Genomic DNA, 19232 nt, shown 5'->3' with positions numbered 1-19232 from the left:
ATGCCGGGGAAAAACATACTAATTAATGCAGGTGGATATGTACTAATTAATTCGATGGTGAATGTGTACTACTTTTAATGCAGGGGGGTATGTACTTTTTACTGCAATGGTGAATACTGTTATGTACTATTTAATGCAAGGGGGGATATATACTATTTCATGTAGGGGGATATGTACTATGTAATGCAAGGGGGAATATATACTATTTAATGCACGGGGAATATGTACTATTTAATGCAGGGGGAATACATACCATTTAATGCAGGGGGGGGGGATATGTACTTTTTAATTAAATGGTGAAAGTGTACTACTTTTAATGCAGGGGGTGTATGTACTTTTTAATGCAAGGGTCAATATGTACTATTTAATGCAAGGGGGAATATATACTATTTAATGCAGGGGTGATATGTACAATATAATTCAAGGGGGAATATGTACTACTTTTAATGCAAAGGGGGAATATGTACTATTAAATGCAGGGGGGATATGAACAATTTAATGCCATGGGTACATGCACTATCTATTATTTAATTCAATGGAGAATATGTACTATTTAATGCAAGGGGAATATGTACTATTTAATGCAAGGGGAATATGTACTGCTTAATGCAAAGGGAATATGTACTGCTTAATGCAAAGGGAATATGTACTGCTTAATGCAAAGGGAATATGTACTGCTTAATGCAAAGGGAATATGTACTGCTTAATGCAAAGGGAATATGTACTGCTTAATGCAAAGGGAATATGTACTGCTTAATGCAAAGGGAATATGTACTGCTTAATGCAAAGGGAATATGTACTGCTTAATGCAAAGGGAATATGTACTATTTGCATGGGAGAATATGTAGTTTCTTAGGAGCTCAGTGAATAAATCAACTAAAAAAAACAAAATAAGCACACCTAAAAAGTGTCTGAGAGTTTCCTGGAGAAAAAAGAAAACATTTGCATGAAATGTAACACATAATAGTGTATCATTTAATTTATTGACTCCCTTATCATCAAGTACTACCAATACAGTAAAGTATACAAACACCTTTAAATCTACCTGCATATACATGTAGATAATTCATTTAAAGCCAACCAATAAATGTATTGTCATTTATCAAAGTGTCATTGATAGTTTTAATGAAAAACTTAAGCAAAAAACAACAACAAAACAATCAATAAATTATGTACAAACTCTAAGTTCATCAATCACTCTACCCACTCAGACTTATGTTTTAAACACTATTTAATGTTGTTTTTTTGTAAATATCAATGAAAAGTGTCAAAAATAACTTTAATGATTTTCTAAAGTGAATGTTTTTGTAACTAACACAATGCTGACTTTGTCTAGTACATTCTCTTGCCATTTGTGTTGATTTTGTAAAAAAATTGTGAATGTATTGTTCAGTTTTCAACAACAAATCTAATCAAACTCGCTGCTAATTTGCCCATCATTGTATCTCCTCAATAAACACACTGTGCAAACAGCTTCCTTTGATTACCAGTCTAAACTAAATTTCTTTCTTTCACAGAACAAACCATATGTTTACTGTCTTCATACTATGACATCATTGTGTATACACCATCATTCACTGTTCACTATTTTTACCCAATGCACTGACAGCTTACCCAAAATGCATTAAACGTTTACCCACGACTGTACAATTACACATTATACCTTTATTGGTTACGACTATGCATTCACTATTTATAAACTGTTTACAAATAATGCATTCACAGTTTACAGTTACAAACCATATGTTCACTGTTTACATACAATGTGTTCACTGTTTACACACCATGTGTTCACTGTATACACGCCATGCCTTCACTGTTTACACACCATGTGTTCACTGTTTACACACCATGCATTCACTGTTTACACACCATGTGCTCACTGTTTACACACCATGTGGTCACTGTTTACACACCATGTGTTCACTGTTTACACGCCATGTGGTCTCTGTTCACACACCTGCCATTCACTGTTTTACACACCGTCCCTTCTCTGTTTACATACCATGTGTTCACTGTTTACACTCCACATGTTCACTGTTTACACACAGTGTGTTCACTGTTTACACACCATGTGTTCACTGTTTACACACCATACGTGCATCCAACATCTGTGCAATACGTTTCTGATCGATGCTTTGCCCCTTCTTCATGATCAACAATACTGTGTTTCTGGCACCGGTACTTGGGTTCCTGAGGCTCACAGCGACCTTGACATGCCCAGCCGGTACAGAATTGCCGCTCAATGCATCGTTGGGGCCAGCAGTTGCCATAGCAGCACTCGGGTCAGGCTCCGGTACACACTCTGTACCGTCCAGTTTTGAAATCGAGGAAATGCTCTCATATTCCGTGGACACTTCAGCATGATCAGGATCAGGCTTTATTCCATTAATATGTTCACTTACTGAGCTCACTAGCTGGCTGACGTTCGAGTTACCAAACCTAGGTTCCGATTTACTCAACACTACCGTCGCGCACTCACCGAGAATATTCAAATTGTCACTGGCATAGTTGCAATCCAAATACATTCCCTGATTATCTAATGTAGAGTCATTTTGTATCTCGACGTGTTCCGCGACTTCCTCAATCATTGGTTCCACCTCCCGTATCTGATTGGCTGCGTTCTCCTCCTCATTTTTCATCAAGAGAAGCTGTGGGTCCCGCCCCTTTTTGCCAGACTTTTTAGGTTTTGCATCGAAATGTCTCCTCACGTGCTTGTCGAGGTTCCCTTTCAGCGTAAACTCGGCGCTGCAATATTCGCAGCGGAAGAACTTGGTCTCTGTGTGCGTGAGAATGTGTTGATGAAGGTTGCCCTTCAAGGCAAACTTCTTGTTACAGACCTGGCATTCAAACTTTCTCACGCCTGGAATGAACAAGCAATTGCTGTACACTAACATAACCCTTTGAATGCTGGGAAATTTGTCATCTGCTAAAATGTTGTCTGCTGAATTTCTAAAATTAGCATTTTCGTTCATTTTTTTTTCAAAGAATATCACAGAATAGCAAACAGTTTGAATCCTGGTGAGACGCCACGTTCTGTGGCGTCTCATCTGGATCCAAACTGTTTGCAAAGGCCTTCAAAATTCGGTCCTAGCAGTGAAAGAGTTAACATCTACTATTCTGTCTTGAACTGCAGATTGCTAACCAGTCTGTGAAATAATGACGAGGGGTAAATGAACTGCATCACTGTTTATTCAATGGAATATTAAAAACTGGTGACTGCGATGACCTGGGCCTGTAATGCGATGACCTGGGCCTGTAATGCGATGACCTGGGCCTGTAATGCGATGACCTGAGCCTGTAATGCGATGACCTGGGCCTGTAATGCGATGACCTGGGCCTGTATTCATCAACCCATTCTTAGACTTAACTTATAATAAACAATTGAATTAGACCCAATAAAAGTGCTTCAGGGTTTACATATTTGAAAGGTACCACAGGTGATAATGTCATTGATAAATTGTTCTAAATGAAGCACGGGGTACTAGTAATTAGATTTTTTTATCAACAAATTTGACTCAAAATTCAAGCAATTTTTCAATATATCAATGTAAAGATTATTTTTTTATCTTAGTCACCAAATAAGCTAAAGGCTACAAGCTGACCCATCCAGCTCCAAATAATGTTATTTCTCAACAAAGTTTTCTTCATAAAACCTCCAAAGATAAAGTACGACAAACATTTTCCATAGAAAAGCAAATTGGTGTAAAGAAAATGTTAAACCAAGGAAAACACTGGAAGTCTATCAACTCTTTGTATTCAATGAGAGAGCAACAGTTCAAGATTTAACTACAACAAGCCATCACCCATAATGTCATCAACTCTTTGTATTCATGTATGAGGCCATGAATATCACTTACCTTCATGTATGAGGGCATGTGTATCACTTACCTTCATGTATGAGGGCATGTTTATCACTTACCTTCATGTATGGGGCCATGTGTATCACTTACCTTCATGTATGAAGGCATGTTTATCACTTACCTTTATGTATGGGGGCATGTGTATCACTTACCTTCATGTATGAGGGCATGTTTATCACTTACCTTCATGTATGAGGTCATGTGTATCACTTACCTTCATGTATGAGGGCATGTTTATCACTTACCTTCATGTATAAGGGCATGTTTATCACTTACCTTCATGTATGGGGCCATGTGTATCACTTTCCTTCATGTATGGGGCCATGTGTATCACTTACCTTCATGTATGAGGGCATGTTTATCACTTACCTTCATGTATGAGGGCATGTTTATCACGGTTCCCTTTGAGGGAGAAGCACTTGCCACAGACGTCACATGACCAGGGCTTCACCCCGCTGTGCAGAAACATGTGCTTCTGAAGGTTGCCACGACTCGCTGAAACATGATACAACGTACATATTAGCTTCTGAAGGTTGCCACGGCTCGCTGAAACATGATACAACGTACATATTAGCTTCTGAAGGTTGCCAAGGCTCGCTGAAATATGATGCAACGTACATGTGAACATTGCTGCAGCTACGAAATTTTTCATATGGCAAAAGGGAAGTGCCTTTTATGGGTACTTTTCAATGAATAAAACAACAAGATGTGTTTGTGAAACACAATGTCCCCCTATATGACGTTTGACCTTGAAGGATGACCTTGACTTTGACCCTTCACCACTCAAAATATGCAACTCCATGAGATACACATGCATTTCAAATATAAAATTGCTAGCTTCAATATTGCAGAAGTGACATTTCATGAGCAATTTTGACCCATATATTTGACCTTGAAGGATAACCTTGACCTTTCACCACTCAAAATGTGCAGCTCTATGAGATACACATGCATGCCAAATATCAAGTTGCTATCTTCAATATTGCAAAAGTATTCATAAAATAAGCGATTTGGGCCACATATATTTGACCTATGACCTTGAAGGATGATCTTGACCTTTCACCACTCAAAATGTGCAGATCCATTAGATACACATGCATGCCAAATATCAGTTGCTATCTTCAATATTGCAAAAGTATTCATAAAATAAGCGATTTGGGCCACATATATTTGACCTCTGACCTTGAAGGATGATCTTTACCCTGACCTTTCACCACTCAAAATGTGCAGCTCCATGAGATACACATGCATGCAAAATATCAAGTTGCTATCTTCAATATTGCAAAAGTATTCATAAAATGAGCGATTTTGGCCACATATATTTGACCTCTGACCTTGAAGGATGACCTTGACCTTTCACCACTCAAAATGTGCAGCTCCATGAGATACACATGCATGCCAAATATCAAGTTGCTATATTCAATATAGCAAAAGTTATTGCAAAATGTTAAAGTTGGCGCAAACATACCAACAGACCAACCAACCAACCAACAGACAGACAGGGCAAAAACAATATGTCCCCCACTACTATAGTGGGGGACATAAAAATGGCCCAGTTCGGAGACAAGCTTTTACCCTGACTTATCATCTTATGAGGGAATGCAGTTGTGTCAATTTCAAGACCTATCAATATATGGCAACTTTATGGCAAAGACAGGAATTTTCAAGCTGTTTTATGGCCCAAACTGACTTTTGACCTCGACCTGTGAGGTAGGTAGACAGTTATTAAAAATTATTTAAAGGGGCCTTTTCACGTTTTGGTAAATTGACAAAATTAAAATAAGTTGTTTCACATTCGCAAATTTTTTTTTTAGTTAGAAGAAACAGTAATACTGAGCATTTACCATGCTCTAAATGGCCATTATATGCATCTTTTGACGATTTAAAAACCTGAAAATTATAAAGCGTTGCAACGCGAAACAATTGAAAAATTGTGAAAGTTCTGTTCTTGTCATTATATTTTGTCAAACTACGAGGATTGCTTATATAAAGTATACAATACATGCTTCTTTATATACGCACGGATGGCCTAGTGGTCTAAGTGGGTAGACTTTTACTCCAGGACTCCAGGGGTCAGTGGTTTGAGCCCTGTTAAAGGATAATGTTTTTCTTTCTTTTTTTATTGTATTCTTGATGTTTTACTGGAGCTTTTTAGATCCAATGTTTACATTTATCAATATAAAGCATTTAAAGACAAACTTCAATACATGCCAAAATCTGTGAAAAGGCCCCTTTAAACATTACATGTCGGCTTTTAAATGTTTTCTTTTGTGCCAAGTTGTTTCAAAATCCCTCAATAAATTAATGGCCATATTTGACACAAGTAAACTGATCTATCATTAATGGGGTTGCAGTCAAAGGTCAGTAACTGTGGCAATCCTATATTCAATACGAATATGAGTATTGTCACATGTTACATAAGCTTAATTCATACCTAAAGCCGTTACAAAGTTATTCTAAGATTTAGTTTAGTTTAAACCTATTTATTTTAGCTCAATTGCATCTAAAGTCTAAGGCTTATTTGATACTCTCTCATGAGTCAGTTTCCTAGGACTAGAACCAGTACTTGGTGGCTTTGGGGTAAATCTAAAGAAGGCTCCCATGATAGTGATTGAACCCGTTACCTCCTGATCGCTAGGCAGACATCATATCCACTACCCAACAGCGACCTAAGATTTAGCCTGGTGACCCAGGTTTGAATGCACAGGACCCAGGTTCCAACTTGTCCTAGGTATTTTCAAAATAAACATTTTCATCGAGATTAAGTCAAAAAAATGTGGCCTCAAGAGTGGTAAGAAGGTTTTATTAAGATTTGACCTGGTGAACTTGTTTTGCGGACTACCAACTTTGGAAAACCTGAAATAGGGTTATACTCGCCGATTTGTTAACCTGCTTTTGATGGGTCCATAATCATCTTGGCGAAAATCAGGATTAGCCAACTGTGTTCGATGCAGAATTTTCTGTGGTATTGAATTTTGTGAGCCTAATGTGCTTCTCCTAATCAATATAATTTACAATTAAATGATGATTAAACAATCTATCTTTATTTTGTTATGTTTTTCTCTTTTTTTCACATTTCAGGAAATTTCGTTTGTCTGACGGAATAACCTAAGGTCTGACAGACAACCCTGACCAGTCAGGCCAAATGTCTGACAAAAGGCTCTTGAGTTTTGGGAAGTCTGTCTAGAGTAGTGACAAGGTGTTTCTAATGTCCTGGTAAAATGCATTTTTGGAAAACAAGACCCAGATTCATACTTAGCCTAAATATTGCCCAGATAAATGTTCTGAGAAAATCTTATCAAGATTTGATGAGAAATGTTGCCTCTAGGGTAGTAACAATCTGAAAGTTGAGCATTCTCATCATGCATGGCTTAAAGACTGACACTGTACATAGGATGAGCACAATAACTCACCTTCAATAACTGACACTGTACATAGGATGATCACTATAACTCCCCATCAATAACTGACACTGTACATAGGATGAGCACAATAACTCACCTTCAATAACTGACACTGTACATAGGATGATCACTATAACTCACCTTCAATAACTGACACTGTACATAGGATGATCACAATAACTTACCTTTAAGACTGACACTGTACATAGGATGATCACAATAACTCACCTTCAAAGACTGACACTGTACATAGGATGATCACTATAACTCCCCATCAATAACTGACACTGTACATAGGATGATCACAATAACTCACCTTCAGCTTAAAGACTGACACTGTACATAGGATGATCACAATAACTCACCTTAAAGACTGACACTGTACATAGGATGATCACTATAACTGACACTGTACATAGGATGATCACAATAACTGACACTGTACATAGGATGATCACAATAACTCACCTTCAGCTTAAAGACTGACACTGTACATAGGATGATCACTATAACTCACCTTAAAGACTGACACTGTACATAGGATGAGCACAATAACTCACCTTTAATAACTGACACTGTACATAGGATGATCACTATAACTCACCTTCAGCTTAAAGACTGACACTGTACATAGAATGATCACAATAACTCACCTTCAATAACTGACACTGTACATAGGATGAGCACAATAACTCACCTTCAATAACTGACACTGTACATAGGATGATCACAATAACTCACCTTCAGCTTAAAGACTGACACTGTACATAGGATGATCACAATAACTCACCTTAAGCTTAAAGACTGACACTGTACATAGGATGAGCACAATAACTGACACTGTACATAGGATGATCACAATAACTGACACTGTACATAGGATGATCACAATAACTCACCTTAAAGACTGACACTGTTCATAGGATGATCACAATAACTCACCTTAAAGACTGACACTGTACATAGGATGATCACTTTAACTGACACTGTACATAGGATGATCACAATAACTGACACTGTACATAGGATGAGCACAATAACTCACCTTCAATAACTGACACTGTACATAGGATGATCACTATAACTCACCTTCAATAACTGACACTGTACATAGGATGATCACAATAACTCACCTTAAAGACTGACACTGTACATAGGATGATCACAATAACTCACCTTAAAGACTGACACTGTACATAGGATGATCACAATAACTCACCTTCAAAGACTGACACTGTACATAGGATGATCACTATAACTGACACTGTACATAGGATGATCACAATAACTGACACTGTACATAGGATGATCACAATAACTCACCTTCAGCTTAAAGACTGACACTGTACATAGGATGATCACTATAACTCACCTTAAAGACTGACACTGTACATAGGATGAGCACAATAACTCACCTTCAATAACTGACACTGTACATAGGATGATCACAATAACTCACCTTCAGCTTAAAGACTGACACTGTACATAGGATGAGCACAATAACTCACCTTCAATAACTGACACTGTACATAGGATGATCACTATAACTCACCTTCAGCTTAAAGACTGACACTGTACATAGGATGATCACAATAACTCACCTTCAATAACTGACACTGTACATAGGATGAGCACAATAACTCACCTTTAATAACTGACACTGTACATAGGATGATCACAATAACTCACCTTCAATAACTGACACTGTACATAGGATGATCACAATAACTCACCTTCAGCTTAAAGACTGACAGTGTACATAGGATGATCACAATAACTCACCTTAAGCTTTAAGACTGACACTGTACATAGGATGAGCACAATAACTCACCATTAATAACTGACACTGTACATAGGATGATCACAATAACTCACCTTAAAGACTGACACTGTACATAGGATGATCACAATAACTCACATTCACCTTACAGACTGACACTGTACATAGGATGATCACAATAACTCACCTTAAAGACTGACACTGTACATAGGATGATCACAATAACTCACCTTCAATAACTGACACTGTACATAGGATGATCACTATAACTCACCATCAATAACTGACACTGTACATAGGATGATCACAATAACTCACCTTAAAGACTGACACTGTACATAGGATGATCACAATAACTCACCTTAAAGACTGACACTGTACATAGGATGATCATAATAACTCACCTTCAGCTTTAAGACTGACACTGTACATAGGATGATCACAATAACTCACCTTAAAGACTGACACTGTACATAGGATGATCATAATAACTCACCTTCACCTTACAGACTGACACTGTACATAGGATGATCACAATAACTCACCTTAAAGACTGACACTGTACATAGGATGATCACAACAGCTCACCTTCAAAGACTGACACTGTACATAGGATGATCACAATAACTCACCTTCAGCACTTTGTGCTAAGCTGAGCTAAAATACATAAAATTTAACAGTTACTTGAGCAATTTTATGTTAGATATTTTTTGGATAATGGTAGCCCTACTTTAACCCCACCCCACTTTAGTAAATCATGCACTCCAATTTGTCCCATTGTGGATGCTGCAAATGCAACAATGAATAATTGAGCAGTGCTCTAGGAAAACAGGGTTTAATGCATGTGTGTAAAGTGTCGCCCCAGGTTAGTCTGTGCTTTCAGCCTAGAATGGATTTTAACTTATAAGAGGTTTCCTTTTAACTAAACATTCCATTAAAGCAGAAAGAGTTGTCCCTGATTAGTCTTAAACTGCACAGGCTAATCTGAGATGACACATTACGCACATGCATTAAGCCCCAATTTCCCATAGCGCAGTAAATAAGTTAAAAAGCCAATTTACCTAGCGCAGTAAATAAGTTAAAAAGCCAATTTACCTAACACCTTGTTGCAGACAGGGCAGGGCAGCTTGCCCTCGGCCCTTTCAACTATCCTCAGCGCATGCTTATAGTCAGCCGACTCGGTATCAGACGCATGCTTCATGTTCATGTGAAACTCCAGGTCCTCCACCGAGTGGAATGGTAGCCGACACTTCTTGCAGTCCAGGGCCCGCGACTTCGTGTTGATCACTTCAGACTTGGGCTCGTTTACGGTGTCCTTGTGCGTGTCTAGATGCCGCATCAGCGATTTCTTGTTGTCAAAGCACTTTGTGCAATGGCTGCATATGAAGTACACGTCTTTTGCCTCCATTTCTGCCTCTCCCTCGCCCTCTGACTGACCGGTGGTCCCTTCGCTGACCATTGGCTGGTTTTCTATGGCCGAGAAGGTGGGCACTACAATTGTCTTTAAGGTGAACTGACCGAACCCTTCAGTGTTTGTATCCTCCATGGCTCCTATAGTGAGGCACTGAAAGTACACATGACCCTATCTTTAGTCAGATAATGAATGCATGTGTATTATAAGTTACACTGTTAGTAACTGATGGATATGAGATATACACCCTCAGTAATTTCATACCATATGAGAGCAAAGCTGAAAACAAATATACATCTGAAAGTATAAATAGCAGTTGTCAGTTCAATATTCATATGATATTATTGTAATTGCAAAATTGTTTGGTTTGGTTCATCTCAGACAACAGGGTGTTTATAAACAAAGGATTTTGAAAGCTGTTAATTTGCTAAATCTTTGAGTAAACGGCGCAAAATTCATATACTTTAAATAGTCTTTAAAACTTGACATTAAACAAGACTTTTTTTGATAGACTGTTACACTGGAAGGCTTTCACTTCCTCTGACTACCAAATACCTATTATAGAGGGGGACTTAATATCGACAATTTCATCTACATTAACAGGGATCGACAAATTGTTTTTCAGCAACTTGCCCTGCAGGGCGAGTAGCTAAGAATTTCCACTTGCCCTGCTGAAATATGTACTTGCCCTGCAATTTATTGAAAAAAAATCAGTAACTAATATGTTTTATTGTGATTTTCTATTGGTTATTATATAGAACTGTTAGTGTTAAGTCATGAACTTCAATACAATTAATAAACTTTTTTAACACACTTTTACCTTGTTTGTTTTTCATTTAGTGCAGTGTGCAATAATTAACATCCGGTTAATTTTTAATCGCTGATTAAACGTTGTTTGGTTGGGCAAAAATGTTTTAAAACTTGAAATTTTAATCTTTTCGACCAAAAATGCCACTTGTCCTGCAGGACGAGCGCTGCCGGAATATTCACTCATTCGGAGCTGATTTCTACTCGCAATTACGGGCGGGCGAGTGGATTTGTCGATCCCTGATTAAGAACAGGTGATGACATCACAGGCATGTGCTCTGAGTATTTTTTTCACTTACATTACTATGCTTTAAAATAAATACAAACACAAACAAAATGAGAAAAAAAACAGGTATAATTACATTTTAAAATCTTACTTTAACTTCAACATTTCAAATGTATCCATATTCCATACATCTTCATTAAATTCCCACACAAATTGCCTATGTTGTCATTCCAGCAAATACAGATCAGTTTTGCAAGGAGGAATTTGATTAGTGTTATTTCGATATTGTCATATTTTGGAAACCTACCCAATAAAACTGTCAACAATTCTGACATTAGTTACACATTTGAAATTAAGTCTTTAAAAAAAATATCTTTTATTATTTACAATTTCAATAAAAACATTTTAATCATGAGAATGGAATTATGCTATTTTATTTTTAGTGACTGAAATGTAAACTATTGTTAGGCTAAATATAATTATGGACAACGATTTGCTCAAACTTGTTCTAAGCAACCAAATTTGTGGCAACAACTTTTTTGACCCGGTAAAACCCCTAGTTTGTTGTTGCAGATTTCCAGAAATTCTGTCACTTGTTTTTTTTAATAACCAGTCATGGGATTAGTTCTTCAGAGCTTTTATAAGTACAAAAGACATGTATAGCTCAAAGTTCTTCTTGATAAACCAAATTCCATGTCAAAAACTAAAGTCTCAGGATTGTCTTCAAAATCCAATTCAATCAACCTAAAACATAATAACAAACACAATACCTGTTTTAATATACCATCTAAATCAATTTGCATTTTGTTTATGGATAAATGTTTTAAAAAAAGGATAATTCTACGACTACATTGGTCATTGTCTGCTATATTTTTCAAAATAATTATGTTTATATTTATGTCAATATTCAGTGCAGCAGATATTCATTTGGGAAATAGGGTTTTCACCCATTGATTTAAAAATAAGGTGATTTCATTCTTGAAATAAGGTGAAATGAGTTATAAAAATGCATAAAGTAAAATCATTGCTGCATTACTTCTGTTGAAGCAGCACACTTGTTTTGATTCAATAAAACTGTATTATTAAGCATCGTAATAGAAACTGAAAGTACAGAAGCTTTTCAAATACATGCACACTGATCGACGGATTAAGTCAGATTGAAAATGCATGTATGTCGTCTTAAATAATTTAGTCAGACACTTTATTTAACTATGAAATCTAGTCCGCAGAGCGTTTGAATAACTTTGACTGTTTTAAAGCTCCGTCATATAAGCGAATGAAACCATCGCCGCATTACGAAAACAAGGGACAAAATTGTCACAAAACCAGGTTTTCATTGTGAAAAAAAATCTGATAAAGGGAGAAAACTCAAACTGAACTTTTGAAATGAACAAACAAAATTAACCCCTTTGTAAGTTTGTTTTTAAAAAAAATCTATTTTTAGTCGTGGTGACCTTGACATTGGAGATATTGACGTGATTCTTTCGTGCGACACACTGTCCCATGATGGTGAACAAATGTGCCAAATGATTTTAAAATCTCACAATGAATGACATAGTTATGGCCAGGACAAGCTCATTTATGGCCATTTTTGACCTTTGAACTCAAAGTGTGACCTTGACCTTGGAGATATCGACGTAATTATTTCGCGTGACACACCGTCCAATGATGGTGAACAAATGTGCCAAATGATCTTTAAATCTGACAATGAACGACATAGTTATGGCCCGGACAAGCTTGTTCCACCCGCCAGCCAGCCAGCCCGCATTCGCCAATCTAATAACCAGTTTTTTCCTTCGGAAAACCTGGTTAATAATTCCAAAGAGAAAATACCAAAAAAAAGCAATGCATTTTCGTTCGAAGCTATTGAATCGTATGCATTAAATTTGATGAATTTGGTTAAATGTCAAATTGGTTGCGTTCAGAGCTCCAGATAAAAATTTGGTCAAATTCTTATTTACTCCCTATTTTAAAAATTAATTCTTATTTTACCCCCTATTTATAAAATTAATTCTTAACACTATATTACCAAATAATTTTTATTCATTGTTTTTAACACAGCAACAATCCAACATTTTGGTTTATAGTCTTGGAAAAGCCTGGCTTCCCACCCCGTTTCTTGCTTTCCCATAATCGGACAGCTTTTTCTGGCTCAAATGACCCCACATCTTGCTCATCTTGCTTTTTTTGCCTTCCACGCTTCGATACACCGCTTCGGTCGGCCATTTTGATTTTTTTATTTAAAACGGTAACTGAGGTAAAGGTCATAAAGGCATTTTTGGTCGCCGTTAAAGTCATATCAAAAATAAATATTTAACATTAAATTTTAATGACATTTTGAATAGGTATATTGTATATTACTTGTGTATAAAAATTAGTGTAAATAAAAAGGTACAATCAACAGTAATGACTCGCCTGCAATACCAGGAGAACAGAATCGAGACCGTTTGGCCTTAGACCGTTCTTAGGTGTGGCCCTTTCTCACAGCAAACGCTGGAGTGACGTTGACTTAAAGTTGCATTGTGTCACACCGGTCTTACTGACAATAACGTAGTGACGTCACCATCTATGTATAGAATGCTTAAAGTTGTAGTTTAAATTGAGCGCCTAGACGAGTCAGAACCGGGAGGAAATGTTAACCGTATATAATTTGCTACTGGAAGTTTTACGCACGTTCGAAAATGTCGAATTCGTGTTTCATTTTTTCAATGCGTAACTTTACGCAAAGATTTTAAATCTTAATCGTTATTTAAGAAATTTAATTTGTTTTTACGTCTTTACGCATGTTATCTGGAGCACTGGTTGCGTTTACAATACGCAATGATATTGTATTTCTTTGCGTTCTCAAATATTTTAATAGGGTGAAAGACGCAGATACGCAGCTTATCTGGGGCACTGAATATTTCCTAAAATGGCCTTATATTATTACAACTCCTACTCAATAATGAACGTTGAGGCAGGTTTTTGTTCAAAGAGAATTTTCGTTTTGAATTCCATGGAGCTTTTTGTGACATTGGCTTTTGGATGGGAATAAAACTCAGGTTCAGTCATTTTTGTCTGGTGCGTTATTATATTTTCCATACCCGGGTACAGTCTAATATTGAACAGGTACGATTAAGTATATTTACTGTACCCAAGGTACATTTAAGTATACTTATTAGTACCTGACTTGCGAGGTACATTTAAGTAGTAACTGAGCCGACAAAGACCAATCAAGAATTAGTGTTGTTTTTTTTAATTTAAATGCCAGAAAATAGTTTATCTTGCTCATTTTAACTATTAAAGTGCTATACATGAAACATGCTGATTACCAGTTGCGACTCCCAGCAACCTGAAGGGTCAATAGCTGGGTTTGGATTTTCATTATTGCAACTAAGCGGAGGATAATTATCTTAACATGCTAAAAATGCCCAAATGTGTTCCGTGCTGACCCTGTTTCCACTTTCAGTGAAATGAAACCACCCTCTTTTATTCGGTTGAACATTTCTTACTTTAAAAATAAAACATAATGAACAACAAGAAATTTTGCCACAAATAAAGAATTCTTATTGTATGCAGTCGGCAAAAGAAACGAAGACAACAACAAATGTCTTCAACCTGCTGTTGTTGTAACCTTGCGATTTGTGAAACTCTTTGTTGTGAAAGTCACAAAGTAACTAAGGCTATACTGCACTGAGTGTTTGCCCTCAGAACAATTCGTCACACAGTTCAAAGTTTAAACAATTTACGCTACAGATAATAATAAATTTCAATTTAAATGGACCTTTTTATCATAACCTGCTCATAATATTATTCAACCAATATGGTCTGATTATATGCAATATTGAATATAAGAAAGCTAGTCTGACCAAAGATCTATCAAGAAACTGGTATTATTAAATTTTTGGTCGTCTGAAATTCGCCTTCTTCTTCTTCCCATTAATTGCAGGGCTCATCTGGAGCATCGACGCAATTTGGCTATCCAATGAGTCTTGGACCCTGGTAGATTCAGTATTTGGTGTCTTACCGGTAAGGGGAGATCGAAAGAACGCTCACACAGTTTCCTCAAATGTCAAAATTTAAATGTTTTGCCATAATTTTTGACCGTATCGTAGAATCAGTTTTTTTCCTACTTATGCAACTGCAGTTTCATTATTTGCAACGGCATATCGTTAGGGTTATCGTGATTACACATTAAAACCCAGAGGGCGACAATGCGATCGTGCGATAGTACGATAGCGACAATGCGATAGTACGATGGCCACAATGCGATAGTACGATGGCGACAATGCGACAACGCGATAGCATGATGACGACAATACGACAAAGCGACAAAACGATGGCAACAGTGCGATAGTGCAATTGCGACAATGCGAAGGTCATATCGTTTTGTCGCCATCGTATCATCGCATTGTCGCCATCGTACTATCGCACTGTCGCCATCGTATTGTCGCACTGTCGTCATCGTACTATCGCATTGTCGCCATCGTACTATCGCATTGTCGCCCTCTAGATTTTAATGTATAATTACGATGGCCCTTACGGTAATCCGTAATTTTCACGTCATAACTACATCAATATGATGTGTGCAGTGGGGATGCAGTAGTTTGTTTGCCCGTAAATAGCATCAATCTTGTCATTTGTCCAGTCTTCAGAAGGCTGTCAAAGGTAGAGCGACGTCTTAATGTTTGATCGAAACCTGTGTAAGGCGTCTCACTGTTTGGCATTTAGTTCCTTACCATGTTTAAAGAACGCATTGTATGATAAGGGGTTTCTCTTCTTCCGGTGCAACTGAAGTTCAACTTCCAGTATTTTTTTTATTTTAGAAATTTTAGAAATTACTTTTTGCATTTGTAAGACAGTTTACGAGCGACAATTTCCTTATTTTTCTTTGACTAAGGATTTCTGAGTTACGTGTAAAATGTCTTTTTTTGGGTGACAAAGTCAGATGATTAGTTCCTGTGCTTACTGGAGCTGGGCGACAAGAAATATATGAGCCGTGTTCTGTGAAAAGGGGGTTTAATGCATGAACGTAAAGTGTCTTCCAAAAGTAATCTGTGCGGACTGCACAGACTAATCAGGGACGACACTTTCCGCTTTTATGATATTTTCTTAGCAAAAATCTAGTTTAGGCGGAAAGTGTTGTCCCTGATTAGCCTGTGTGGACTACACAGGCTAATCTGGGACGACACTTTACGCACATGCGTTAAAACCTCTTTTCACAGAGCACGGCTCATATGCATCTCTACCAAATAAGGATGCTGCATATGAATGTGTATAAATTCTTATCAGTAGTGTCCGAGATCTAACGCTAAAAGTTATTATAACTAGTATTTAAAAGGCAATAACTCAACGAAAAGTTAACGGAGCGAAAAAACCTGAAAATAAGTAAATGTCTGCTCTAAAAGAAAGGTCTGCAGACAGTTTTATTAAATTTTGATCAATACTCCATGGGATATCGCAAAGAAAAAATCATGATAAAATGACATATTTATAACAAATGGGCGACAACTTCTTGGAAAAGGATTGGACCTGAACGACCTGACACGCATGTCTATAGTATAACCCTATAGAGATGCTGTACATCAGGGACCTTATAGAATGCATTAAAGTTTGTCATTAAATGCTTTTAAGGGGCCGTACAACAGATTTTTGGATGTATTGAAGCTTGTCATTCAATGCTTTATATTGATAAATTTAAACATTTAAACTAAAAATCTCAAGTAAAAAAACAACAAGAATACAATTTAAACAAGAGCTTGTCACAGTAGTGCCAAATCCCCGCCGAAATGTGTTTGCTTGTATGACAGCATTTGTTTAAGAGAGTAGAATAATATTTGTAAAAACAAATTATGAAAGATAATTCATTATGCTCCGGACAAAAATTTTCTTTGAAATTAAATACACGTGTAAAGGGATATAATTCAAGCACTAAGGTAGATAGAGTTATGGTTCTTAGTCACTGCACTTCTCCCACTTGCCAACTGTTTAAGTTTGAAGTTTCAAGTAAATCCCTTCAGTAGATTTAGAGACTCCGGACAAAATTATTTTAAAATTATATAAAAGGGGAGATAATTCAAAAACTAAGGTAGACAGCGTTATGGTTCGTGGTCACTACTGGTTGCCATATGTTTATATTTCAAGTTTCAAGTAAATCCATTGAATAAATTTGGAGTTATGCTCCGGACAAAGTTTCAGCATGACGGACGGACGGACGGACAGAACCAATTACTATATCCCCTCCGAAAAAAATTTCGACGGTGATAAACAAGGGAAAAAAGGAACCCTCAACAAGACTCGAACCACTGACCCCTGGAGTCCTGGAGTAAAAAGTCTCCCGCCTAGACTACTCGACCATCCATGCTCGTACTTAGAATGGATGTACTTTTTCGGCGTAAGCTGTATTAAGCCAGCTTTTCACCTTACCTGACCTTTGTTAGTGCCCAATAAAATTCAAATAAAATTTCCCGCGGCTAGGTACGAATGAATACACTTCATTTATTCCATTTGCTGATTTGAGTATACCACCAGAACATTGGAAACATATCCGCGTCTTTGTAACACTGTTTTACTGCATGAAACAATTTTATTTCTAATGAAAAGGCTTACTTGTTTGTTGAATTTAATGGTAAAATATTTAAACAAATTATTGGCGTTCCTATGGGTACTAATTGTGCGCCACTTATAGCTGACCTTTTTTTATATTGTTATGAAACGAATTTATGTTAGAATTATCTAAAACTAAGCAAGTATATTTGTTTTAACCTTACTAGTAGGTACATTGATGACATACTTAATTTAGATAATCCATTATTTGAACAATATATTCACAAAATCTACCCAAAAGAACTAGTCTTAAATAGATCGTGTATATCCAATACAGACGCTGCGTATTTAGACTTACATTAAACTATTAATAATAATTTGATCAAAACTAGTTTATACGACAAACGGGACGATTTTAACTTTGAAATTGTGAATTTTCCGTTTCTAGATGGCAACATCCCTAAAGGACCTTCCTATGGTATTTACATTTCACAGTTGGTACGTTATGCCAGAGCATGTTCGTGTATTAAAGATTTTAACGATCGTAATCTAATATTAACTAAAAAATTGCTAAAACAAGGCTTTTTATATCATAACCTAAGAAATAAATTTGCTAGATTTTACTCTAAGTATAGTGATTTAATTTCAAAATATAATGTTTCTTTAAAATGGCATTTAAATAATGGAATCTCCCATCCATCATTTTACGGAGATGTTTTGAAGCGTGTCCGCAAATTAAAATATGTTAAACCAAATGTTCATATTAAACTTTTCAATTTAATTAACTTGTTTTATCAAAAGGATACGATGCTTATGTACTTAAGAACACGTGTTTGATGGTTTTCGATTCACTATATCTTTCTTCCCTTAAAATTTGGAATCATTAGTGATATTATAGGCATTTTTCACTGTTGAATAAAATTGTGTCATTGTGTCGTATGAACAAATCTGCATTAAAACTACATTATAGGCATTTTTCACTGTTTAATTAAATTGTGTCATTGTTTCGTATGAACAAATCTGCATGAAAACTACATTTGGACTCAAATCGTACATCAAATCATTTCTGTCTTCAGTTGTCAAAACACCTATATACTGTTTGATTCCAATAATGTCGCTTTAATGGAATTACCATTTTTATTCATTTGCTTCTTAATATTAAATCACCTAAACTTGTTTTATTAGTAGCACAGCCCCATTAATATTTCTATTTACT

At 36.5% G+C, this 19232-nt stretch overlaps 1 protein-coding gene across 1 annotated transcript; it reads right to left on the bottom strand.

The window, feature by feature from the left end:
• Nucleotides 1-95: 95 nt before the first annotated feature.
• Nucleotides 96-15119, bottom strand: LOC127864524 (zinc finger and BTB domain-containing protein 24-like). The gene is made up of 4 exons (XM_052404183.1): nucleotides 15089-15119; nucleotides 10143-10611; nucleotides 4233-4358; nucleotides 96-2863 (listed from the first exon to the last, which is right to left on the bottom strand). The coding sequence occupies exons 2-4, from the start codon at nucleotides 10591-10593 to the stop codon at nucleotides 2079-2081; spliced, it is 1362 nt and encodes a 453-aa protein (XP_052260143.1). The 5' UTR covers nucleotides 10594-10611; nucleotides 15089-15119; the 3' UTR covers nucleotides 96-2078.
• Nucleotides 15120-19232: the final 4113 nt, after the last annotated feature.

This window comes from Dreissena polymorpha, chromosome 1 (genome assembly GCF_020536995.1).
Source record: "Dreissena polymorpha isolate Duluth1 chromosome 1, UMN_Dpol_1.0, whole genome shotgun sequence".
NCBI lineage: Eukaryota > Metazoa > Mollusca > Bivalvia > Myida > Dreissenidae > Dreissena > Dreissena polymorpha.
This window is presented reverse-complemented; position numbering and strand designations above follow the sequence as displayed.